This window comes from Poecilia mexicana, unplaced genomic scaffold, assembly GCF_051168715.1.
Source record: "Poecilia mexicana isolate PSO_F unplaced genomic scaffold, ASM5116871v1 scaffold_7, whole genome shotgun sequence".
Lineage (NCBI taxonomy): Eukaryota > Metazoa > Chordata > Actinopteri > Cyprinodontiformes > Poeciliidae > Poecilia > Poecilia mexicana.
The window spans coordinates 16,195,321-16,222,068 of NW_028263376.1; the positions used below are offsets into that span (position 1 = coordinate 16,195,321).

Below are 26,748 nucleotides of genomic sequence, written 5' to 3' on the forward strand. Positions count from 1 at the left end.
GCGTATCAGTAAATGTGTCACTTCTGGCTACGCCCTCCTCAAAAAGAAGTTGTGCACTAACAGGAAGTGTCCACTAGCATAATGAATCTTCGTGTTTGATTCGGAGGTGTTTAAAGCTGGTAAGTCCGAATCTACTATTTCTAAACATTTTAGATTAATCCATAAAAGAGCAAAGAATGGTACTTTTCAGTAATTTTCGGTTTGTTTCAGTTATGTTTGATGGTGTCTGTTTAGCTAACATTCAGCTAGCTAGCCGCACGCGGTACGTTTTTTTAATCGAATATAAATATGTATTTATAAACAGCCGATTCAGACTGTCTGGTGTACTTTTTCCTGTATTATTCAATATTAATGGACATTTTGGCAACTTCGGCTTGCATTACAGTGAAACTGAAGCTAAATTAGGATTAATTTAGGCCGTTTCCGCGACGCGTTAACGCCCACATGTTTAGATATTACACAATAAACAAGCCACTTATTTTCTTTTAAAACTCGGTTTATTGCTGTGCTTCTTTTGCGTGATGTTGCTTGTCGAGCTGGTTTTTCTGAAATGTAAAAATATTATAGGCATTTTTGCCTCTTTAGACGCTAAGTTGATTTGGTGATAAAAACAAAATTTGCTTGGAGTACAATTCAGAAATATGGAAAATTATTACAATGGATGCTTTCTTTCATTTAAACATACGTTAGTAACACAGTTGGTTTTGGTTTCTACCGAATCTTCAGTCTATCATGACAATTATTGACACTGTATGGCTGTCATTGTTCGTATTTAAAACATTTAGAGCTTGCTGTCCGATTGTTTTATTTAAACCACTTTCTTGTTTATATTTGCTTGCATCTTTTCCCGGAAAGAAACTGTTGTCACTGGATTACTGTCCCAGATCCTGCCATGGGTATTACAGCTGTCTTTATACTCTGCAGTCTTGGCTTTGCCATAATTGCTCAAGGTTAGTTCAAACGGGGACACGGAGCATGCGCAACCTGACAGTAATTGAAGCACTTTCAATTCTCATGCCCATCTTTTCAACAAATTCTTCAATTTGTAAAAAATCTAGCACAAGATTGCTCCAGACCTCTTGCAGGAGACCACATGAATTTGAGGGATGACTACATTACCCAGCAAACATTTCCAGATGGGAGCAAAGTTTCTTTTGTCTGTGATCCCGGCTACACATCTGCTGGAGGATCTGCATCTATCACATGCACTGCTGGCAAATGGAGTGCTGTGCGGCTGCAATGTGAAAGTGAGTATTATTTAATAAAACACACCATGAAATTCTCCATGATACAACAGTAGAATAATTTTACTCACAATTTGAAATTGTAGTATTCTCAAAAATCAAACACTTAAGGTGCTTTCGCACTGCACGGAACGGAACGGTACGGAACAGAACTGTTGTGTTCGCATTACAACTTGCGACCGGTGTTATAAATCAACTGGTGGTGGCAGCTGGAAAAGACTGATGTGTTTCTGTGGGCGTGGCTTTTTAGGACCCCTCCTACTGTTTCTGTAATGTTACATTTTATTTCCTAGCTCATTTACAGAAGACATGGCTACCGCAGATCTATGTGGCAGTGTCATTTCTTCCTTATGGTTGACATTTTTTCTCGTCTTTATTCTTTTCATCAAGTGACTGTAATTCTCAACCATATGAGACATCGCTGAAAAAAACAATTGTCTTATATACTTTTACATCAGAAACAGGTTAAAATCTTCACTCGAACTGAGATTCTGAAAGTGCCACCAATTAATCCAGGCCTGGTTCTTAAAGTGTGGTGTGTCCGTTATATGACAATCAATGACAGCTAGGAAATAAAGTGTAGCGTTACAGAAACAGTTAAAAAGATTTCGCTATAGTTTCTGTTTATACCTATTTGAAATATCATAATATGAGGAATATGTGGAAAAATTACACAGCCAGTCGATCTTTTTAAACATTTCATTTTTAATCCCAAGGCTCTTCAACATTTATGTCGGCTTTCAGGGAATAATCTTTGCTTTGAGATCTGCTCATGCCACATCGAGATCTATTTCGATCTTCCTTTGACGAGTTTCAACCTCTGAAGCAACACATAAGTCAGGACAAGTTCTACGTAATTTACACATTTTGATGGTTTTGCAGATGAACTTTTAAATAAAAGGCAACATACCATATTAGACCAATAAAGTCTTTCTAATTAGTTATTCCCGAGATCTTAGTGGTTGTTTTACGGAATCGGATAGTATTTTTGCAAAGATTTGTAGTTCTTTAAGCTTATTGCATTGTTTACTTCCTGGTTCGGTAAAGGGGTCCTAAAAAGCCACACCCACAAAAACATAAGTCTTTTCCAGCTGCCACCACCAGTTGATTTAGCCACCAGTTGATCTATAACACCGGTCGCAAGTTGTAATGCGAACACAACCATTCCGTACCGTTCCGTTCCGTGCAGTGCAAAAGCGCCTTTATATTTTAACATTATAAAATGCTACTTTACTATATTTTCCCCACATGTTTTTAGTAGCAGTGTCCAATAAATTGTAGATTTAGTGTAATTTTGTTCCCTTTTCTTGTTCCAGGGAAATCTTGTGGCACTTTGGGTGAGGTACCTCATGGTGAAGTTAATTATGACGGAAATGAGTTTGGTGATACAGCTACGGTCACTTGTAACCGAGGGTTAGTAACAAAAGTATAACTTTATCTAAGAGTGCACCTTTTGTGTATGTAAACAGTGAAGTCATGATGTAATGCTTTTATTGAAACAAAATGTAAAACTAGTCTGAAAAAAATATATATAACCAACCCGTTGAAGAATATAAAAAAATACTAAAATAGGTATTTTTCTTCTAAATATACTGTCAGAGAATTTAGTGGTAATTTCATGCAAACCAAAAACCTGTAGCGTCTGAAATGGAGCTTTGTGTGTTGCACAGCTTGACTTTCAAAAACGTAAGGCTAATTAGAAACGATTCTAGGTGTTTTCTATTCGCTAATAATCTGCCTTGCTGTGGAATGTTGGATTTCAGTTTGTGTGGTATTGGCCTTGTATCCTCTCCCAGATTAACAGACAGTAGCATGCTCCACTAAGATAATTACTGAAATATTTCCTGCAAGTAGCAGCATTTTCTTTTTGCTAATTTTGCTGTGAAATAAAGACAGCGGTCTGTTTGCTTGTCTCAGTGTTGTTAAAATAAATGCTTTTTATTTCTCCACTCATTAGTTTCATGCTGGTCGGGAGGTCGAGTTTTAGATGCGAAGTCAACGGATGGTCTGGCAGGTTACCAACATGTGACGGTTGGTGATCTTTTTGTTCATCTCAGCTTCTTGAAGGTTGAAAGGATCTGAAATATGAAAAACTTAATTCTGTTTTGCAGCGGTGCAGTGTACCACACCAGCACCAGTTGCAAACGGCGTATTTCAACCACACAAAGATTTCTATAATTTCGGAGAAGTTGCGCGGTACTCCTGCTACACAGGATTTGTACTTAATGGACCAACAGACACAATCTGCTCTGATGATGGGGAATTCTCCCCTTCTCCTCCAACCTGTGTCAGTAAGTATTGGTCTGTTTTTAGTCTCAAATTTGATAACAAAATCATGACTGATTACTGTTGTGACAATAATAATTTCCTTTCCCTTCGCTTTTAGAGGTTGAATGTAAAGATCCTGTAATTGAAAATGCTGTCTATGAAAGTGGTTCTCGGCCTCCACATAAACACAAGGCTACAGTGACGTACAGCTGTAAACCTGGATACATAATGTATGGCCCGTCTACTGTGATATGCGATATAAATAACCAGTGGTCGCCATCGTTACCAGAATGTAAAAGTAAGTATGTGGGGGGAAAAAAAACACTAATAAAATAATGCACATCATAATCTGAACATTAATTTCCCTACATGGTAATGAAAAAAGCTCCTTAAAAGTGACTCTGTGACGGCTCTGCCGTGTGGCAGTTGGGGCTGGTAAATTGTTGATCAATTAACCCTTGTGTTTACATATGGGGTCCAACCGACCCCACACCCGTAAACCTGTATCATTTGCCACAGTCCTCTATGTTTGCATCCTTCAGATAATGTGCTGTATTATGTGGTACTGATATTTTGTTTACATTTCCTACTTAAAATAATTTCTTAATTACTATTTCTAATTAGAATTTGTGGAGAAGTTTTTTTTTTTTCTATGAACAGGAAATTTGACTTATCACACTTCCCCTTCTTGACATGTGACTTCATCTGAAGTTGAATTTAGGCAAAGATGAGTGGATTCGATAATTTTACTGAGCACGGGGTGTGACAGGCTTTTTTCTGTCTGGAAAAATTGTGTAAGATATTTTTAGACCTTTTTTCCAGATTTCAAAGTTTAAAGATTTTTTTTTTTTTTTTTGATTATGTATTTGTAAGTCATTTCTTCAGATGCTGAATTCCAGTCTGTTCAGCTTATATTTCTTTCATTATTTTAAATATCAGGAATTATTGATATCAAGATGATTTTCTCCTTATTACACTCTTTGTTTTTCTCAGGGGCAACTCCACCTTCTGTCACCACTGCTACTCCCGCTACCACCACAAAAAAACCTAAAGGTAAGAATGTTAACTTACATGTATCTTGTGAAAAATGCCTGATTTTACAATATGATATAGATAGGAGCGATGCAAATGTGGGAGCGATATTGTAGCTGCTCAAATAAAAAGAAAAAAAAAAATCATGCTGCTCAGGTATGTCATCATGACCACTAAAGGGAAGAGAATAACTAATTATCCAGTCATCATGTTACCTGTTAATGGGTTAAATATGCAGTTTTAAAGCAGCAAGTGAATGTTGTCCTCAAACTCAGAAATTCCAAGTCTCTAGTTGGATCTGGAAACGCTCCCCGAAGTCGGACATTTCTCTCTGAAAGTGAGAGAAACTCAGACTTCCTAACCAGATGCTCCAAAGCGTCCGGTCCATAACTCTTCGTCATCTCCCGGTCAGAAAGACGCATTTAGTTCAGAGACCATGAGATGATATTTAGAAAGGATTTTTTTTTATTAATTGATTTCAGTTGCCTCCGAGACTAAATTTTTGCGTAAAGTCTATAATGTACATATATTACACCCCTACCATTATTTATTTATGATACGGGTGCCCCAGTCTAGTTTTCCAGAGATACCATTTTGCAACTTTAGATGCTTTCCTTCTCTAACACACCTGGATCATTTACTCATTATTAGCCTCTACAGAACTGAGTTGCTACTAATGAGGGAAGTCAACCTTTTGTCTGGGGTATATTTTAGCAGGGATGCATCTAAAAGTTGTAGTCTGGAGGACACTCCTGATTTGTACCGTCAATGTGGCCCGTTGAGGGTGGCCAATATGCTGAAGTGGCCCTCGGTGAAATTGAGTTTGACACCCCTGTCCTACTCTGTCCTTCACTCCACCGTTAACAAACGTACTTAGGAGTGTTGGCCTGAGAAGTAGTTTGTATGATGAGCTCAGCAAACTTGTAGTTCCACCATGATGCAATCTGTTAATTGATGTTGCTGCTAGTCTGGAGTGGGGAAAACTCAAAAGGGGAAGCTGCTAGGAGAAGTTTTGTGGAAATAGGTGGCACTTTGTGGGATTGAGTGTTTGTGCACTTCAGATTGGTTGCCATGGGAGATGCAAGGATTTCTCAAACATGTATTAAAAAATCAAAACAACCTTCAAGGTCTGATTTTAGATGAGGGAATAATATAATAAGACATAAATCTCAAAGAAGTCAATTTTACATAATACCCCCTCATTAATACAATCTGCGCACAATGTCTACCTGCCGTGTCAAAATAGTAACTCCTCTGTTATCTGGAACGCTGTTACCTCAGGTAGGACTTCCACCCAAGCTCCGACTTCAGTCTTCCGAGGTAAATGGAACACAGATTATATGCTGAAAAAAAAAATTGGACAAATATGAGGATTTTAGCCAATATGTCAAGAGCAGGGTGCGACTGGAGGCAGTGTCTACTTGCCATGTTGAAATACTAACTTCGCTGACTGTTATCTGCAACACTGTTACCTCAGGTGTGACATCCACCCAAGCTCCGACTTCCAACTCCCCAGGTAAATGGAACGCAGATTATATGCTGACAAAAATAAGCTTACATTAGGATTTTTTAAAGTGCTGTGTAAATAATATTCAACAGCCACAGCAACAAAAATATATTGGTTAGTAAATTAAATCAGTGCTAACCTCGCTAAAGCTGCTATAAGCAGTATCATCTGACTTCTTGTGTCTGGTGGAGAGACCAGAACTAAAGGAAGGACCACCAAGCAGGTCAGAAGATTTTACATTGCTGCCCTTTCTCAGGGATTTCTTTACCTTACAACTTTTCAGTGCCGCTTTATGTTTATTAGTTTGCTTTCACTGCTCCATCTTCATGGCTAATGTTGACTTATTTAATGTTTTATAAAGCGCCAGAGTTTGACAGGAAACGAGATGACTACAAAGTCTGGCTAAGGCAAAGCAAACTAAGCAGCTGCTTAGGACCCCCAGACCTTTGGGGGTCCCCATCAATATTTGAATTTTATCATAGACCACACATCAAAGGTTTAGCATTGTTTATTAAAAATGACAATGCTGTTAAACTTGATGTAATGGTTTTTATTTATTTCGAACAGACAAACAGTAAAAACAGATGACAAAAAACATTGTAGTGGTAGTCATGATCTGTGTAAATGTTTTACCATCAGAATCCTGATTGCTCTTCTTGTCGTAGCTTTTCTGATGTTTCTTTTCTTGCGAATGCTACCATTTATGATATCCGTCTGGCTGTTTCATCCATATAGCATTTAAGAAATCTCAGGTTTATTTTACAACACAGAAACCAGCAATACTGCTCTGCACAATAATCGCCTATGGGGAGGCACTGCATGTTGCAGCTTTCCTACTGCTGTTCTACTGCTTGTTATCTTTAATAGTAAGAATCAACTTTATCTGTTAAGTTTCTGCACAGTAGGAAGGAATGTGACTTTGATCGCACACTGTAAAGATAAATGTACAAACTCCAGAAGAGTTAAAAAACACTGCTGGGTTTTGCAAACAATGCTCTGTATCACCTGATGCAAAGCTGCTTTTTTTTTTTCCTAAAAAAGATGCAACCTCAAATTAATTCCTGTTCTCTTCTGTCTCTTGTTTGTTATTTTTCTTTTCTTGGTTTTCTTTAGATAAGAGTGACCAGAACTCTCCGAAATGGATTATTATTGCAGTTGGTAAGTCTATCCTCATCCTTGAGCTGCGTGTTAACAGTAAACACAAATTATGTGAGCCCTTTTCAAAAGTAGTGTGACCTCAAATGAACAGTGTTGCTATAATAACACAGATCATGGAGTTCTACAAAGGTCAAAATAACCTAGAATGTCTTAGTTAATAAATTACCCACTTTGCAGAAGTTATTTTTATCTTTTAGCATTTTGCTCCCAAAACAGAAAAAAAGTTTTCTGATCAGTAGTGATTGCTGTAACTGAATTCATTTAACACTGAGTTTAACATTTTAACCTTTTAACTGTTCTGTGTTGATTTGCCTTTGTTTGTTTAACACAGTAGCTTGTTGGCAGATAGCATTTTATTTGCCAATAAAATATAATATATAGTGAAGTGCTACAAGGTACTTTTTTGACAAATTATTGTATAGATATTGATTTTTTGTTACGAGAACTTCTACAAATGGTTAACACTTGAACAGCTGATTTATTTATTTTTTTTCTCGGTGCCAGTTGCTCTCAAATTATTTTAAAGAAATTATGTTAGGTGTCTGCTTCTCAAATAGATCAAGATCATTTCTTCCAACTGGCAGATTTTTATAATTAATTTGAAGAAGAGCTTTCTGTTTAATTTGCTGGGGGGGAAAAACAGTGATTAAATTTCAGGACCGTTCTTAAAGCTCACACAGAAACTCTCCAAACATCACAATGTCTTTTTTTTTTTTCATCAAAATAGTGATCTGCATCATCCTCATCATTGGCATTATTATATTTTGCCTCCTAAAGAAACGGTAAATCTTTGTTTTATATCTGTGTAAACTAACGCTTTATGGAACTTGGAGTCTGTCTGTTGCTTTTTGTCCTTCCTCAGCCCAGCCATTAACAGTCTGAATGTGTGCCTTTGCTTCCTGTCTGAACTTTCTCGACGTTGCATGATGAAGGGTTTTTTGTTTTTGCACTTTGAAGTAGGGATGGGGATTTGAAGAAGAAATGACATTATAACGTCCTGTAATTCAAATTTTACAGATTTTGCCTAACTACTGATCTGGGAATGCAATGCCCATCTCTACTTTACAGACTTGTGAAGCTTTGATGTTGTTATATTATATGCAATGAAAAAGGAACTCTCCTCTACAGAGCTGTGGGTCTCACTGAGAATTCTCTACATACAATATATATATGCATCTCAATAAAATAGAATATTAGTGAAAACATAATTTCAGAGTAATTAATGATGTAGATTCCTTACATACTGAGTGTGTTTCAAGTGTTTGTATGTTGCTATTATGTAATTTCTAAAGATTACATTTATCAGATAAAAATGGGCCTAAAATCTTGCAGGAAAATTAAATCAGCTCCATAGAGCTTGTAATTAGAGGGATACATAAAGTGCTTTGTGATGTATGACAGCAGAAACTTTGGATTTGAAACTTGGACTTGAGTGAACCAACCATATTGAATGACACTGCTTCCAAAAGCATCACTGGTGGTGGGAACCAAACACTGGACTTCAATAAACTTGGATTCTGAGCCTCTGCACTCTTGCTCTTGGGGAACTTTTTTATTTTTATTTGAAAAGGCACTTTGAGCCACTGAGCAGTATTCTCAGTTTTTCACTTAGCCTGTACTTCTGACATTATCTTTGCCTCGGGAGCTTAGCACAAGAAACTATACAGCTCTAACCTGTGTCATGGATGCAGTCAATTCCATGTTAAAGTCTCCAGCATACTCTGGAATAGCAAGACTTTTTAGCAATAACTTTTTGTCTTCCCTACCTTGTAGAGGATGTCCGACTCTCTGTCATGTCAGCAATTTTCTTCTTGATTCGCCAACATATGGCCATAATATAAAGAATCTATACAAAGGTTTTACTTAACTTTTTGATGATATTCTAATTTACTGAGATGCACATAATTTTAGATATTTTTAAATGGCATTTAAAAATGTTTTATGCTACATTAATAAAAGCATTAAATTCTTTTATGTTCAACCCTAAACCAAATAACCTACAAATGACTAATTGCTGCTGACGCTGTGTCTACATAATGAAGCCTCATTATTTTTAGTCTCAAAGAGCAAACCCAAACCTGAATAAACAATCAAAGGAAAGGTTTATCCATTACTTTCTCATTTGCATACTTCTTCAATTATTTCATAAGATTGTACATCACAGAGCCACCACAAATTTCTTTTGGGAGCTAACTTTGCAATAATTCATAAATCATCAGTGTTCAGTGGAACAGCGATTTATTTTTTTATTTTTATTTTCCTGGGACTTCACTTGGCTGTTAATTGGATTTTCAATATGTTTCTGCATATTGTCACCTTCCTAAAATAATGTTTAAGTTATTTTTACCCAAAAGTATTTATTTATTTATTTATTTATTTATTTATTTATTTATCTATTTATGCATATCACTTTTGGCAGAAAATGACACAGGCCATTATCTTAGGAGGTGACATTATGAAAGTTATTTCCATTTATAATGACTGTCTGGCTGTATAGGAGTTTCTTTAAAACTTCTAACCAAGTACCAAATTTCAAAGTATTTTGAAATTAGTTTTGATCCTTTGTGTTTAATTTAGCTTGTGAATCATTTCTGTTACTAGCTGTATAATGTTTAAGGTTGTTTGTAAATACATTTAGTGTTTACTTTCTTCAGATAATGATTCTTTTTAACTTGAAAAAAAGAAGGTATTGTTTTCATACACAGTACGTCTTCGCTGTGGGTGTGACACTTCAAACTTTACCACATTATTGAATTTGATTTTGCCCATATCTTTTTTTTTTCAGGAGAAAGTTACAAACATTGATTCTGTTCTGCTTGGATAAATAACCTGATCATAATTTTAATCTTCATGTAAAAACAAGACAACTGTGATTATTTTAAGGTGTGATTATTTTAAGGTGCGCTGTGTGTTAATGGCTGCATGGTTGGCACTTGTTTGTGTTGGTGGTCTCTTTAGATGAGCAGTACACAGGGTGGTGGGTGTTGCCCTGCTTGGACCTCAGGTTGCATGTTACAGGAGGTCTCAGCAGGCTAAACTCTTGTTAGTCGCCTTTTCATGCATATATTTAACCAGTGATATTGACCAGTCATTGGTGGGTTACAGCAGTTGGCGAACCCGTACTGTCAAAGATCCTGCAAAAGCTGACGAGGATGTACCACTCTCGGTAAGGAGATTGTTGTCCAACAACAATTGTGTTTAATAAAAACATGATTGCATGATGAGAAAGAACATGTTTTATTTCATTACATTGTATTTAAACAGGTGAATTATGGTATTGTTGGGAGACGGGTTTTTTTTATTATTTTATGAGAAGCTCTATAAATGCACAGATCAGCCACAACACTAAAATCATTTACAGGGTTTTCTTTCTGCAGTAAGCCCTGTAGTCTACAGATGTATACTAGATATATCATCAAAAAGGTTTCAGAAACAAATTTCAAAAAATAAAACTCATAGAGATGCATTCCACACAGTGGTGTTCTCCAGGCTTTAATTTGTATTAATTTATGTGAATATTAGTCTGATTATTGCCTTCCTATGTAATTCTGCTCGATTATCCTGTTACTAGTCCAAGCTACTAGTAACTTGTTTCTTTAGCAACATATCGTTGCTAAAGAAACTCAATGATGTATCAAAGCAAAATGTTAAAATTAAGTGGAAGGAAAGGTTTTCAAGTTTAGAGGTAGCAACTACCAGGCCCAAAATGAAGCTATCACAGTTAGTGATGGTTTGCAGAGTCATATCAAGTGTAGATGAAAATCAACTGTTTCATAAATTCCAGTCACCACAATTGACCAACAGGACATTTTAGAGAACTTGATGCTTTCCTCTGTGGTAATTAAACTATTAAAACCACTGCTGAGGTTTCCTGAACCCCTCAGCAGTGCCACAGACTCGTCGTCTGCTTTCCACGCTGCTCTGACGGAGTAATTCATACAAAGGCTTGTTTTAAACGCTCCCTTTTTGTTGGTCTTAGTAATATTAAAATAAACTGAAAACTGAATTTTAGGTTGTCATTAACTGAGCCATAAATTAAATTAGCGCTTTGAACTCTACACTATGTGTGTAATTAATCTATGCGAGTTTCAATTTTTTAATTGAATTACTGAAATAATCTTTTTGATGGCTTTGTAATTCAGATGTAGCTGAACTTGATTATGGAGTTGGGACACCTTACCCCAGAGTGTTTTTAGCTCTGGTAAGAAGTGTTTGACAAATTCCCATTGACATCACATAATATTTAGAGGCTGTGGTAGGTGGTGTTAAAAAGGCCTTATTTTAGAATGTGGAATTGAGATTTTAATGTTGTGGCTGTTTGTATATTTTTAACTTTCAGCTCTGTTTTTCTCTCCGTCTTTCACATTACTGTAGGTAACCAGGTATCCTGGGAAAGCTTTCTTCACTCAGACGTTCAGCACATTGTTTTCCTTCATTGTAGGTTTGATAATTTTTGTAGAAAGTGATTGGCTACATTTCTCTCTTGCTTTTTTCTTTAGTGAGCGTCACTCTTCTGTTGGACCAGAACTCCTGCATGTGAAGATGATGCCTTGTGGAGAGGGCTATCCCCAGACCACTGTGAATGAAGACGATTCCAAAGAAAAATGTGGAACTCATTAAACTCCTCTCTAGAAATCAGCTTCTGCAGAGAAGTCGGCCTGTAATTTAGACAACATGACATCTATTCTCACTTGATGTTTCAAGTGCCTGGTCACTTCTAATACTCATGAATTTTTTTGGACAATAATGTCCAAAAAAGTAAAACATTGATTGGACATTGATTTGGAATATTTGCACTAGAGCACAGCTCAAGCTGGCCTTCAGACACAGCTACAGGGATCTTCTTAATCTAGTAAAAGGAGCATTTTTTAACATTTAATTTTCCACATTGTGTTTAACTTTTCTGTTTGTGCAGAAATATTTGGCCTGATTAAAAAAAATCTTCACGTCTTTTGTCACTGTAAAGCTAATGGGAGCTTTTGTATTTGTATAGAAAAGACTCCTGGTGGTTTAAACCTCTCAGTCTTAAAGTTCATTATTTATACAGATCAGAAATTAGTGCCTAGAAAAGTTACATCCTATGTGCCTGTATGCAAAAAAAAAATCAAATGCTTTACTTTGTATGTATGTGTGTTTGAGTTGCAATAAACAGTTTGCCAGTTTAAATTATGTTCTTATCAGTATCAACCATTGGACTTTTTTTTTCTTTTTATGTTGTTTTTCTTTGTTTGTTTGGCTTTATATTGTCAATAACAAAACCACTTTTTTTCCCCATCTGTAATACTCAGTTTTCCCTTTACATCGCAACAATGCCAACACGTTTTTAGTAGCAGAACTTTAAAATTTTCTGTGGTTGCATACATTTTTATTGAATGTTATCTCAGATAGGCTTGCACTTATTTATCAAATTAATGACTTCAAATCAGTGTGATTTCATATTGTTTGGAGGCAGTTGTCTAATTGTGTATATATATTTCTTTGTAATTAACATGAAGGGTGAAAAGTGTTTTTTCTGTACTAGTGATGGATGTTGTATTTTAGGGCAGCATCTTGTTTAAACCATGTTGAGCTCTTGCTTTGTCTTTGAAGCACAAATCAATACTATTCAGAGTTTCAACCATTAACCCAAATGATTAGCCTAATCCCTTTCAGACTAACTATCAATTGCTTGGTTCTTCATGAAAAGTAATGTGAAAAAATCGTTTAAAAAGTGCAAAGTCTAGAGAGTACATAAGATTAGTGCATTCTCTAATCAAATAATTCTGGTAAAAGATCATTGACAGGAGGATGTCCCAATCAAGATTGTCGGTGGCGAAGAAATTAAAATGTTTGTGTCTCTAGAAGTTTGCAGAGATGCTTAGTTATCTTCAGATATGGTAACTAGTTGCATTATTCACTAGTTGGATTTGAGTTTACTTGAGTAAAATTTACTTTCATGAGTGTTGCTGCATTTAATTTAATTTGTGAATTTCTTTCAGTGAAATTACTCACTAGGTTAAGTATTCAGAATTTTAACCAATATTGTACACCTATTTTCTGAAACTTTTTGCGTTGCATCCTGCTTGAATTTATTTTGTTTCTAATTTGGGTCCACTACCACATGCCGTTGATAGTTTAGCAGCTGTGTACCATCGTTTTCTTTAGTTAAGAGAAGTCTGATATTCAACATTTTACAGTGTGTCATTTCAAACCTGCCTGGAGGATGGCTTATAGCTCCTTTGTTATTTTATAGACTGCTCAGAATTTTCTGTAAGCTAGAAGTAGGAAATAGCCCTCCCTTCACTTCCGCATTGCAATGGTACCATTTCCAAAAATTAAATGGTCCTATTTCCAAAGATAAAAGGTCCCATTTCCAAATAAGATATTAGACTGACGGTAGTCCGTCCCTGCCCCTTTCTGTTTGCTGCAGCGGGGTGCACTTGGCAGTAGGTGTTAGGTTACATTGTGTTGCATTCAATGTTGTCAGAAAAAAAAATTTGTGCGCTTAATGTCCGATTTGCAAAAACTATTTATTGAATTCATAGTCGCAAGCTGGGGTGGAAAAGGGGTGGTAACTGCAATATTGTTTGGAGGCAGTTGTCTAATTGTGTGTGTATATATTTTTTCTTTGTAATTAAAATAAAGGCTGAAAAGTGTATTTTTCTGTACTAGTGATCCGCCTCTGAAATCGAGATATCTTGAATTTCCTTTATGAAATTAATTGTATATATCTGAAATGTGTATTTCAGATAGTAATTAATTGTAGATATCTTTAATAGAAATCTCCATACAACTCAAAATATTATTAGAAATATCGTAAATTAGTTATACTAATTATACTATTTTACGATATTCATAAAATTATTTCAGATATCTGGAATGTAAGGGCGGTAAAACCGAATTTATGTTAAAACGGCCTGCCATATACTCACCGACTGCAACTTATCTTGTATTAACAAACCAGAAACTTGACAGCTATGATGCAAGTATCACCCAAATCACTGTTACTTCTGATTACGCCCTCCTCCCAGAGTGCACTAAAAGTAAGTACCCACCAGCATGCTGAATCTTCGTGTTTGATTGAGACGTGTTTAAAGTTGGTAAATCCGAATCTATTAGATTAATCTAAAAAAGAACAAAGAATGGTGCAATTTTCAGTTTGTTTAAGTTATGTTTGCTAGTGTCTGTTTAAATAACCTTCACCTGTTGCCGAACCTGGTGCCTGTTTTTATCGAATACAAATTGTAGTGGCAATTTGTCAAACCAAAGATTAATAAAAGTTCGATAATTAGCAACTATTGCTGCACTGGGGTGAAATTTCGTAGGCAGACAAAACAAGCCCAAAGTCCAAAACTTGAAGGTTGTTCTACACCAGTGTTTCTCAACCTTTTTTGGGCCAGCGACCCCCTGGCCTTTATCCAGGTCCCTCACCGCCCCCCACCAAAGACTTTGTAGGCTACTGACTGTTATTTTATTATTAGTATTACTATCACTATTGTTTTGATTTCTATGCTTGTTTCTGTATTTATAATCAAAAATAATTTTCCAGAGAACAAAAAAGCCATGTGAATAGAAATTATTTTCACAGGCGTTTATGAAAAATGCAATGAACATTCAATTTAAAATCTGTAGGCCTAATATCAGCCAAACAGAGTGGAAAAAAATATTCTTATTCTTTGCCATTTTGTAGTTGTTAAATATTGCACAAAATGAGCAGATAAAAGATGAACAACAATGGCAGTTTAAACTTTGATCTATTTGCAAACCAACTGAGCTCTGCAACATTAAAACATGGATAGAACTGTAACTACATTAATCATAGCTCGTCTTCTCTTCAGTGTTTCTGTTTCTGGTGGTGCAGCTCTGTGCTGCCTTCAGGAGAATGGGACATCAGAGTTTCATCCATAAAACTTCACCCACATGGCATTTATTGTGCAAACCAGAGCTGTCAGTGGAAAAACAAAAGTTTCAGATCCTTTTAATGCCATACAAAAATGAGACAGAAACATGGATTATATCTTTATATAGACATGTCTATTGATTATAGATTAATAGTTTTACTGGACAGAAATGACAAAGAACAAATCTGGTTCTTAATCAAATCCTAATGAGTCAAATTGAAAGTGTCATGGAGTCATCAGCCTCATGACATTAACACTGACATGAAAAATAATTTTGAAGAAATAAATATATCAAATCTAATTAAAAACATAAATAAGTGACAACTTTGTTACTGTTATGGTCTGTAAGATATATTCTCAGTATTAGATGTTGTCTCAACAAACCCATGGCACTTCATCAATATTATTTTACCTTTTTCTGGAAATAGTGTCTGTTTATTCTTGCCATACAGTCCTCTGTATTAATTATTGCTCGAAAGGTCTTGCCATACTCTGTATTTACTTTAGTTTCTTAGTTTATTCTTGCATTTTGTTCTTCATTCATTTTCATTTAGTTTCCTTTGATTAGTATTGTCCTCTCTTGGCTTATTGCTGTGTCCACTTTAGTTTCTTTCCTGTTGCTAGATTTATTTTATTTGTCATTATTTTATTTTATTTTAACCCAGTGCATACCAGTCCCTCCATAGAAAATTTACCCGCAGTTCTTTCTGTCTTAATTGCTTAGAAAAAACAAAGAACAAAAATAATGAAACAAAAAAATAAAATCAACAAACTACAAATAAACTATGTAAATAATACAAAAACCTAAATAATAAACTGACAAAATACAAATTGATAAATAGCTCCAACACAAATATTTATTTATCGACAGCTGTTCAGACTTTCTGGCGTACTTTTCCTTTGTTTTTCACAATTAATAATCCTATAGCAACTTCAGCTTGCATTACATTAAACTGAAGTTACATTACATTACATAGGATTAATTTAAGCCGTTTTTTCCATAATGCTTTAATGCCCACATTGTAGATACAATAGCCAAGGTACTTATTTTCTTTTAACACTAGTTTATTGCTGTGTTTCTTTTGCATGATGTTTGTCGAGTTGGGTTTCCTGAAACACAATAAAATTATGTTGGCATTTTTGCCAATCTTGCGCTAAGCTGATTTGGTGATGTAAACAGAATTTGCTTGGAGTACAAGCAATAACTCTGTTTTAGACATATGGTAATTTATTACAATGGATGCTTTCTTTCATATATACTAGTGGGATTTGGTTTTACCGAATCTTCTGTCCAACACAAGGGAATAAATCCAAACTCATTTTTGGGGGGAATCATAAATAGGGAAATTTCTTAAGAGCAATTTTGGGGGGCTTGGCAAAGTTAAAGTTAAATGTAACAAAATGTGGTTTAATTTTTTTGTTTTGTTTTCAAACTGCAGGACAAAAATGACTAGTAAGTGATACATAGCAAATGTGTTTTTCTCAACCGAGACCCACAAAGTCAAACTGATCTAATCTCTGCTACTCCTTTACAAAAACTTAAGGCTCTAAATAAAAACAAGTTTTAATGAGTAACTCCACTTAATGAAATTCCTCATAAATATTTATTTATTGCAGTGGCTCTTAGTACAAGTTGTGTTATTTAAATTGTAACTTAAGTTGCTTTAATTTTATTTATTTATTTAGTTTTTTCATGTCCTGGATGGCTGAGAACCTATAAATATGAAGAAACTGAATAGCTGGGAGTATCATAACTTAAACTTAAGGCTCAGCACCAGATTTTATTTTGTGGTTTTAAAGGCTGTACGTTGAAGATGACAAGAAATAAAGGCATACTTTTTTTTTTTTTTTTACTGTCAGCTGTTCTGAAATAACCCTCTGCTCTAGTAGTACTGCTCAAACTCTTGTTATTGAAGTAAGAGCTTGAGAGCTAAATATAATTGAAATATTGGCTACCTTCGACAGAAAAAAGAGCTAAGTCGATGAAAGCAATGTAGCCAGTTGAGCCAGTTTTGTTTTAAGGAATAATGAGGCAGTTTATCACGATACAGCCAAAATAATAAAATAACAATCTGCAGTCTGATTGTTATTGTTAATGTGTTTCACCTTATTGAGCAGTGAAAGTATATAAAATGTGTAACATGTCTTTTGCTTAAAGTATTTAGTGACTGGAGGGTTTTTTGTTTGTGCTGTAGAGCCACAGCTAACTCACTTCAGAGCATGTGCCGTTACAGCTGTTGCTCCTCCCACACACTGAACCATTGTTGTGACATTCTTACTTTTTTTCTTAGATGAATGGCAGATATATTTTGTTCTGTATTTCCATTGCCTTTTCATATTGATATTGTTTAAATACAAAGGTTTGTTTTATGATTTACCCCACCCACCCCACCACCCCAACCCGAGACCCCTGGGATTGCGCTCAAGGTCTAACATGACAATTATTGACACTGTATGGCTGTCATTGTTCGTATTTAAAACATTTAGAGCTTGCTGTCTGATTGTTTTATTTAAACCACTTTCTTGTTTATATTTGTTTGCATCTTTTCCCGGAAAGAAACTGTTGTCACTGGATTACTGTCCCAGATCCTGCCATGGGTATTACAGCTGTCTTTATACTCTGCAGTCTTGGCTTTGCCATAATTGCTCAAGGTTAGTTCAAACGGGGACACGGAGCATGCGCAACCTGACAGTAATTGAAGCTCTTTCAATTCTCATGCCCATCTTTTCAACAAATTCTTCAATTTGTAAAAAATCTAGCACAAGATTGCTCCAGACCTCTTGCAGGAGCCCACATGAATTTGAGGGATGACTACATTATCCAGCAAATATTTCCAGAGGGGAGCAAAGTTTCTTTTGTCTGTGATCCCGGCTACACATCTGCTGGAGGATCTGCATCTATCACATGCACTGCTGGCAAATGGAGTGCTGTGCGGCTGCAATGTGAAAGTGAGTATTATTTAATAAAACACACCATGAAATTCTCCATGATACAACAGTAGAATAATTTTACTCACAATTTGAAATTGTAGTATTCTCAAAAATCAAACACTTATAGTTTAACATTATAAAATGCTACTCTACTATATTTTCCCCACATGTTTTTAGTAGCAGTGTCCAATAAATTGTAGATTTAGTGTAATTTTGTTCCCTTTTCTTGTTCCAGGGAAATCTTGTGGCACATTGGGTGATGTGCCTCATGGTGAAGTTAGTTATGACGGAAATGAGTTTGGTGATACAGCTACGGTCACTTGTAACCGAGGGTTAGTAACTAAAGTATAACTTTATCTAAGAGTGCACCTTTTGTGTATGTAAACAGTGAAGTCATACTGTAATGCTTTTATTGAAACAAAATGTAAAACTTGTCTGAAAAAATATATATAACCAACCCGTTGAAGAATATAAAAAAATACTAAAATAAGTATTTTTCTTCTAAATATACTGTCAGATAATTTAGTGATAATTTCATGCAAAGCAAAAACCTGTAGTGTCTGAAATGGAGCTTTGTGTGTTGCACAGCTTGACTTTCAAAAACGTAAGGCTAATTAGAAACGATTCTAGGTGTTTTCTATTCGCTAATAATCTGCCTTGCTGTGGAATGTTGGATTTCAATTTGTGTGGTATTGGCCTTGTATCCTCTCCCAGATTGACAGGCAGTAGCATGCTCCACTAAGATAATTACTGAAATCCTTCCTGTCATTGTGGTAACACACACAGCAATGCTATAGAAAAATCCCCAGCCAAAGCCAAAGCAAATGTGCTGATGGTAAAATGTAAGTGTAGCGGCTGAGCTGATGCTCAACCCTCTTGGTTGATGGAAGCAAGTAGCAGGATTTTCTTTTTGCTAATTTTGCTGCGAAATAAAGACAGCAGTCTGTTTGCTTGTCTCAGTGTTGTTAAAATAAATGCTTTTTATTTCTCCACTCATTAGTTACATGCTGGTCGGGAGGTCGAGTTTTAGATGCGAAGTCAACGGATGGTCTGGCAGGTTACCAACATGTGACGGTTGGTGATCTTTTGGTTCATCTCAGCTTCTTGAAGGTTGAAAGGATCTGAAATATGAAAAACTTAATTCTGTTTTTCAGCGGTGCAGTGTACCACACCAGCTCCAGTTGCAAACGGCGAATTTTATCCACCGAAAGAGTTCTATAATTTCGGAGACTCTGCGCGGTACTCCTGCAACAAAGGATTTGTACTTAATGGACCAACAGACACAATCTGCTCTGATGAGGGGAAATTCTGCCCTTCTCCTCCAACCTGTGTCAGTAAGTATTGGGCTGTTTTTAGTCTCAAATTTGATAACAAAATCATGACTGATTACTGTTGTGACAATAATAATTTCCTTTCCCTTCACTTTTACAACCCCTGGCAAAAAGTATGGAATCACCAGTGTTGGATGAGCAGTCATTCAGACATTTCATGCTGTAAAACAAACTCGGATCAAAAACATGACACAATATAAAGGTCATTCCAAAGTAAAACTTGTTGGCTTTCAGGAACACTCAAAGAAATGAAGAGAAAACATTGTGGAAGTCAGTGAATGATACTTTTATTGACCAAACACAGGGAAATAAATATGGAATCACTCAATTCTGAGGAAAAAAGTATGGAATCATGAAAAACACATAAACAAAAGACCATTCAAAATACATCACTAGTATTTAGTTGCACCATCTTTGGCTTTTATAACAGCTTTTAGTCTCTGAGGCATGGACTTGATGAGGGACAAACAGTATTTGGTGCCTACTCTCTTTGATAGCAGTTGCCAGATCAGCTTTGCAGGTTGGAGCCTTCTTGTGGAACATTTTTTTCAATCTCCACCACAGGTTTTCTATTGGGTTGAGATCTGGACTATTTGCAGGCCATGACATCGACTGAATGTGTCTTTCTTCAAGGAATGCCTTCACTGTTTTTGCCCTATGGCACGATGCATTGTCATCTTGGAAAATCATTTCATCATCTCCAAACATCTGTTCAATTGAAGGGATGAGAAAACTGTCCAAAATGTCAATGTAAACTTGTGCATTGATAGAAGAATTAACCACAGTCATCTCCCCAGTGCCTTTGCCTGACATGCAGCCCCATATCATCAAGGACTGTGGAAATTTGGTTGTTTTCTTCAGGCAGGCCTCTTCATAAATCTCACTGGAACGGCACCAAACAAAAGTTCCAGCATCATCACCTTGTCCAATGCAGATTCTTGACTCATCACTGAAGACAACTTTCATCCAGTCATCCACAGTCCATGATTGCCTCTCCTTAGCCCATCGGAATCTTGTTCTTTTATGGTTAGGTGTCAATGCTGGTTTTCATTTAGCTTTCCTGTATTGAAATCCCATCTCCTTTAGGCGATTTCTTACGGTTCGGTCACATACATTGACTCCAACTTCCTCCCATTTATACTTCATCTGTTTAGTTGTACTTTTTTGGTTTTCAAGACAAATGACCTTTAGTTGTTTGTCTTGACGCTTTAATGTCTTTCTTGGTCTACCAGTATGCTTGGCTTTAACAACCATTCCATGCTGTTTGTGTTTGGACCATATCTTGGATACAGCTGACTGTGAACAGCCCACATCTTTAGCAACCATGCGTGAAGGGTTACCTTCTTCAAGAAGTTTCACAATCCTCTCTTTTGTTTCAAGGGACATTTCTCTTGTTGGAGTCATGGTTCTCGCCACTCCACTTCGTCCAGCAGCCCTCCAAGGTGTCATGACTGCAGGTGTTTTGAACTGCACACTAACGGGCACATCTAATCTGGGGCAGGTGTCCATTTAGGGAAAGGAAATAGACTGGGTGTGTCCTTTTTTCTACCTCCAATTTGAGTGATTCCATACTTTTTTCCTCAGAATTGAGTGATTCCATATTTATTTCCCTGTGCTTGGTCAATAAAAGTATCATTCACTGACTTCCACAATGTTTTCTCTTCATTTCTTTGAGTGTTCCTGAAGCCAACAAGTTGCACTTTGGAATGACCTTAATATTGTATCATGTTTTTGATCCGAGTTTGTTTCACAGCATGAAATGTCTGAATGACTGCTCATCCAAGACTGGTGATTCCATACTTTTTGCCAGGGGTTGTAGAGGTTCAATGTAAAGATCCTGTAATTGAAAATGCTGTCTTTGAAAGTGGTTCTCGGCCTCCACATAAACACAAGGCTACAGTGAAAAAAAGCACTAATAAAATAATGCACATCATAATCTGAATATATAAATAGTACATGAAAAAGTATACTAAGTACAACTTGAAGTTGTTCCAAAAAAGTACGTTAATGTGTACTAAGTATTCTAAAATTGTAATGTAATACTATTTAGATACCATTAAAATATACTAAGCACAAAAAAAGTTGTTCGAAAATAGTACAGTTTAAGTACATCAATCAAAGTATGATAAAGTATGTTAAAATATGGTATACTAAAGTATACTTTTTTTACTCGGGATAAGTATGTTAACTTACATGTAATTTGTGAAAAATGCCTGATTTTGCAATATGATATAGATAGGAGCGATGTAAATGTGGGAGCGATATTGTAGCTCCTCAAATAAAATAAAAAAAGCAATCATGCTGCTCAGGTATGTCATCATGACCACTAAAGTGAAGTGAATAACTAATTATCCAGTCACCATGTTACCTGTTAATGGGTTAAATATGCAGTTTTAAGCAGCAAGTGAATGTTGTCCTCAAACTCAGAAATTCCAAGTTTCTAGTTGGATCTGGAAACGCTCCCCGAAGTCGGACATTTCTCTCTGAAAGTGAGAGAAACTCTGACTACCCCACATTACGATTTCTAAGACCAACTTTCCATTGCAAAATGGCTATTCCTCACAACAACAGTAGAGAGTTGTTGTCTGTTTTATCTTATATGCTTGTAGGAATGGACTAAAATCAGTGTTGCAAGTAGTGCCTGCAAGTCTAATCTGAACAAATTAGAAGTTGTGTTTTGTGTTTATGAAAAACTTAATTCTGTTTTTCAGCGGTGCAGTGTACCACACCAGCACCAGTTGCAAACGGCGAATTTTATCCACCGAAAGAGTTCTATAATTTCGGAGACGTTGCGCGGTACTCCTGCTACAAAGGATTTGTACTTAATGGACCAACAGACACAATCTGCTCTGATGATGGGGAATTCTCCCCTTCTCCTCCAACCTGTGTCCGTAAGTATTGGGCTGTTTTTAGTCTCAAATTTGATAACAAAATCATGACTGATTACTGTTGTGACAATAATAATTTCCTTTCCCTTCGCTTTTAGAGGTTCAATGTAAAGATCCTGTAATTGAAAATGCTGTCTTTGAAAGTGGTTCTCGGCCTCCACATAAACACAAGGCTACAGTGACGTACAGCTGTAAACCTGGATACATAATGTATGGCCCATCTACTGTGATATGCGATACAAATAACCAGTGGTCGCCATCGTTACCAGAATGTAAAGGTAAGTATGTGGGGAAAAAAATAAACACTAATAAAATAATGCACATCATAATCTGAACATTAATTTCCCTACATGGTAATGAAAAAAGCTCCTAAAAAGTGACTCTGTGAGGCTCTGCCGTGTGGCAATTGGGGCTGGTAATTGTTGATCAATTAACCCTTGTGTTTACATATGGGGTCCAACCGACCCCACACCCGTAAACCTGTATCATTTGCCACAGTCCTCTATGTTTGCATCCTTCAGATAATGTGCTGTATTATGTGGTACTGATATTTTGTTTACATTTCCTACTTAAAATAATTTCTTAATTACTATCTCTAATTTGAATTTGTGGAGAATATTTTTTTTTTCTATGAACAGGAAATTTGACTTATCACACTTCCCCTTCTTGACATGTGACTTTATCTGAAGTTGAATTTAGGCAAAGATGAGTGGATTCGATCATATTACTGAGCATGGGGTGTGACAGACTTTTTCCTGTTTGGAAAATTGTGTAAGATATTTTTAGACCTTTTTTACAGACTTCAAAGTTAAAAGTAGTTTTTTTTAGATTATGTATTTGTAAGTCATTTCTTCAGATGCTGAATTCCAGGCTGTTCAGCTTATATTTCTTTAATTATTTTAAATATCAGGAATTAATGGTACCAAGATGATTTTCTCCTTATTATACTCTTTGTTTTTCTCAGGGGCAACTCCACCTTCTGTTACCACTGCTACTCCCACTATCACCACAAAAAAACCTAAAGGTAAGTATGTTAACTTACATGCATCTTGTGAAAAATTCCTGATTTTGCAATATGATATAGATAGGAGCGCTGCAAATGTGGGAGCTGCTCAAAAAAAAAATAAAAAAAACGTGATGCTGCTCAGGTATGTCATCATGACCACTAAAGTGAAGTGAATAACTAATTATCAGTAATTGAAGCTCTTTCAATTCTCATGCCCATCTTTTCAACAAATTCTTCAATTTGTAAAAAATCTAGCACAAGATTGCTCCAGACCTCTTGCAGGAGCCCACATGAATTTGAGGGATGACTACATTACCCAGCAAACATTTCCAGATGGGAGCAAAGTTTCTTTTGTCTGTGATCCCGGCTACACATCTGCTGGAGGATCTGCATCTATCACATGCACTTCTGGCACATGGAGTTCTGTGCGGCTGCGATGTGAAAGTGAGTATTATTTAATAAAACACACCATGAAATTCTCCATGATACAACAGTAGAATAATTTTACTCACAGTTTGAAATTGTAGTATTCTCAAAAATCAAACACTTATATTTTAACATTATAAAATGCTACTTTACTATAATTCCCCACATGTTTTTAGTAGCAGTGTCCAATAAATTGTAGTTTAAATGTAATTTTGTTCCCTTTTCTTGTTCCAGGGAAATCTTGTGGCACATTGGGTGAGGTGTCTCATGGTGAAGTTAGTTATGACGGAAATGAGTTTGGTGATACAGCTACGGTCACTTGTAACCGAGGGTTAGTAACAAAAGTATAACTTTATCCAAGAGTGCACCTTTTGTGTATGTAAACAGTGAAGTCATACTGTAATGCTTTTATTGAAACAAAATGTAAAACTTGTCTGAAAAAATATATATAACCAACCCGTTGAAGAGCATAAAAAAAATACTAAAATAGGTATTTTTCTTCTAAATATACTGTCAGAGAATTTAGTGATAATTTCATGCAAAGCAAAAACCTGTAGCGTCTGAAATGGAGCTTTGTGTGTTGCACAGCTTGACTTTCAAAAACGTAAGGCTAATTAGAAACGATTCTAGGTGTTTTCTATTCGCTAATAATCTGCCTTGCTGTGGAATGTTGGTTTTCAATTTGTGTGGTATTGGCCTTGTATCCTCTCCCAGATTGACAGGCAGTAGCATGCTCCACTAAGATAATTACTGAAATCCTTCCTGTCATTGTGGTAACACACACAGCAATGCTATAGAAAAATCCCCAGCCAAAGCCAAAGCAAATTTGCTGATGGTAAAATGTAAGTGTAGCGGCTGAGCTGATGCTCAACCCTCTTGGTTGATGGAAGCAAGTAGCAGCATTTTCTTTTTGCTAATTTTGCTGCGAAATAAAGACAGCAGTCTGTTTGCTTGTCTCAGTGTTGTTAAAATAAATGCCTTTTGTTTCTCCACTCATTAGTTACAAGCTGGTTGGGAGGTCGAGTTTTAGATGCGAAGTCAACGGATGGTCTGGCAGGTTACCAACATGTGACGGTTGGTGATCTTTTGGTTCATCTCAGCTTCTTGAAGGTTGAAAGGATCTGAAATATGAAAAACTTAATTCTGTTTTGCAGCGGTGCAGTGTACCACACCAGCACCAGTTGCAAACGGCGAATTTTATCCACCGAAAGAGTTCTATAATTTCGGAGACTCTGCGCGGTACTCCTGCTACAAAGGATTTGTACTTAATGGACCAACAGACACAATCTGCTCTGATGAGGGGAAATTCTGCCCTTCTCCTCCAACCTGTGTCAGTAAGTATTGGGCTGTTTTTAGTCTCAAATTTGATAACAAAATCATGACTTATTACTGTTGTGACAATAATAATTTCCTTTCCCTGAAAGGAATTCCCTGAAATTGTAGTATTCTCAAAAAAAAAAATAAAAACACTTATAGTTTAACATTATAAAATGCTACTTTACTATAATTCCCCACATGTTTTTAGTAGCAATGTACAATAAATTGTAGTTTCAATGTAATTTTGTTCCCTTTTCTTGTTCCAGGGAAATCTTGTGGCACTTTGGGTGAGGTGCCTCATGGTGAAGTTAGTTATGACGGAAATGAGTTTGGTGATACAGCTACGGTCACTTGTAACCCAGGGTTAGTAACAAAAGTATAACTTTATCTAAGAGTGCACCTTTTGTGTATGTAAACAGTGAAGTCATGATGTAATGCTTTTATTGAAACAAAATGTAAAACTATATATAACTATAACTATATATATATAAAAAAAATAAAAAAATTCCCCTCTCACCCTCCGTGGGTGGTCTCTTTCATCCTCTGAGCTCGGGTCCTCTACCAGAGGCCTGGGAGCTTGAGGGTTCTGCGCAGTATCTTGGCTGTGCCTAGAACTGCACATTTCTGGACTGAGATGTCTGATGTTGTTCCTGGGATCTGTTTGAGCCACTGCTCCAGTTTGGGGGTGACTGCCCCGAGGGCCCCGATGACCACAGGCACCACTGTGGTCTTCACCTTCCAGGCCTTTTCCAGTTCCTCTCTGAGGCCCTGGTATTTCTCCAGTTTCTCATGCTCCTTTTTCCTGATGTTGTGGTCACTTGGTATTGCTACATCCACCACAACGGCTTTCCTCTGTTCTTTGTCCACCACCACAATGTCCGGTTGGTTCGCCATTACCATCTTGTCTGTCTGGATCTGGAAGTCCCACAGGATCTTAGCTCGGTCATTCTCCACCACCTTTGGGGGTGTTCCCCACTTTGACCTCGGGGCTTCCAGTCCATATTCTGCATATATATATATATATATATATATATATATAATATATGAACGATATATATATATATATATATAATGAACGATAGTTCATTATATATATAATGAACGATAGTTCGTAATGAACGAACTATCAAAGCTGAACGAGACAGCAACTGACCTGAGAGAGAGAATCGTGGCCCGAATGAACACCAGGCAACCCCGACGCCAATTACAACGGCTGAGTGAAGTACCATCAGAAAGTCTCATTCAAGATGTGAATGCAGCATTGAGAACAATCCCTACCAACACCATAACAGAAACCAATTTCAGTGATCCTTGAAACCCTTTGAGGGATCCAGAAGGACCCCTCAAAGGGTTCAGTCCCATCCAACTATCGGCCGATAACCTGTCTCTCTACAACATGGAAGCTCATGTCAGGCATCATAGCGGCTAAGATAAGCGGACACATGGATAAATACATGAGCACGGCACAGAAGGGCATTACAAGAAAGCCTATGACTCAATGCCACACACCTGGATCATTGAATGCTTAGAGATGTACAACATCAATAGGACTCTAAGAGCCTTCATTGCAAACTCAATGGGGCTGTGGAAAACCACCCTTGAAGCCAACTGCAAACCGCTTGCACAAGTGTCCATCAAATGTGGCATATACCAAGGAGATGCTCTGTCCCCACTGCTGTTCTGCATAGGCCTGAACCCCCTCAGCCAAATCATCAACAAGACTGGCTACGGATACCGACTTAAGAATGGGGCCACAATCA

The 26,748-nt window shown here is 36.6% G+C and overlaps 1 protein-coding gene across 1 annotated transcript in view; it reads left to right on the forward strand.

The window, feature by feature from the left end:
* LOC106920499 (complement factor H-like) overlaps positions 1-26,748 on the forward strand; it is a 32,173-nt gene continuing 5,425 nt past the window's right edge. Inside the window, exons 1-27 of the mRNA XM_088007520.1 lie at positions 1-119; positions 856-950; positions 1,059-1,247; positions 2,561-2,657; positions 3,202-3,275; positions 3,356-3,535; positions 3,631-3,810; positions 4,506-4,565; positions 5,826-5,864; positions 6,022-6,060; positions 7,165-7,209; positions 7,937-7,991; positions 11,709-11,828; positions 14,589-14,639; positions 17,647-17,741; positions 17,850-18,038; positions 18,256-18,352; positions 19,021-19,094; positions 19,175-19,354; positions 22,063-22,242; positions 22,338-22,517; positions 23,204-23,263; positions 23,501-23,689; positions 23,906-24,002; positions 24,672-24,745; positions 24,826-25,005; positions 25,255-25,351. Coding sequence (XP_087863646.1) covers positions 893-950; positions 1,059-1,247; positions 2,561-2,657; positions 3,202-3,275; positions 3,356-3,535; positions 3,631-3,810; positions 4,506-4,565; positions 5,826-5,864; positions 6,022-6,060; positions 7,165-7,209; positions 7,937-7,991; positions 11,709-11,828; positions 14,589-14,639; positions 17,647-17,741; positions 17,850-18,038; positions 18,256-18,352; positions 19,021-19,094; positions 19,175-19,354; positions 22,063-22,242; positions 22,338-22,517; positions 23,204-23,263; positions 23,501-23,689; positions 23,906-24,002; positions 24,672-24,745; positions 24,826-25,005; positions 25,255-25,351 — 2,879 coding nt within the window. The 5' untranslated portion in view covers positions 1-119; positions 856-892. The remainder of the gene's footprint in view (positions 120-855; positions 951-1,058; positions 1,248-2,560; positions 2,658-3,201; positions 3,276-3,355; positions 3,536-3,630; positions 3,811-4,505; positions 4,566-5,825; positions 5,865-6,021; positions 6,061-7,164; positions 7,210-7,936; positions 7,992-11,708; positions 11,829-14,588; positions 14,640-17,646; positions 17,742-17,849; positions 18,039-18,255; positions 18,353-19,020; positions 19,095-19,174; positions 19,355-22,062; positions 22,243-22,337; positions 22,518-23,203; positions 23,264-23,500; positions 23,690-23,905; positions 24,003-24,671; positions 24,746-24,825; positions 25,006-25,254; positions 25,352-26,748) is intronic.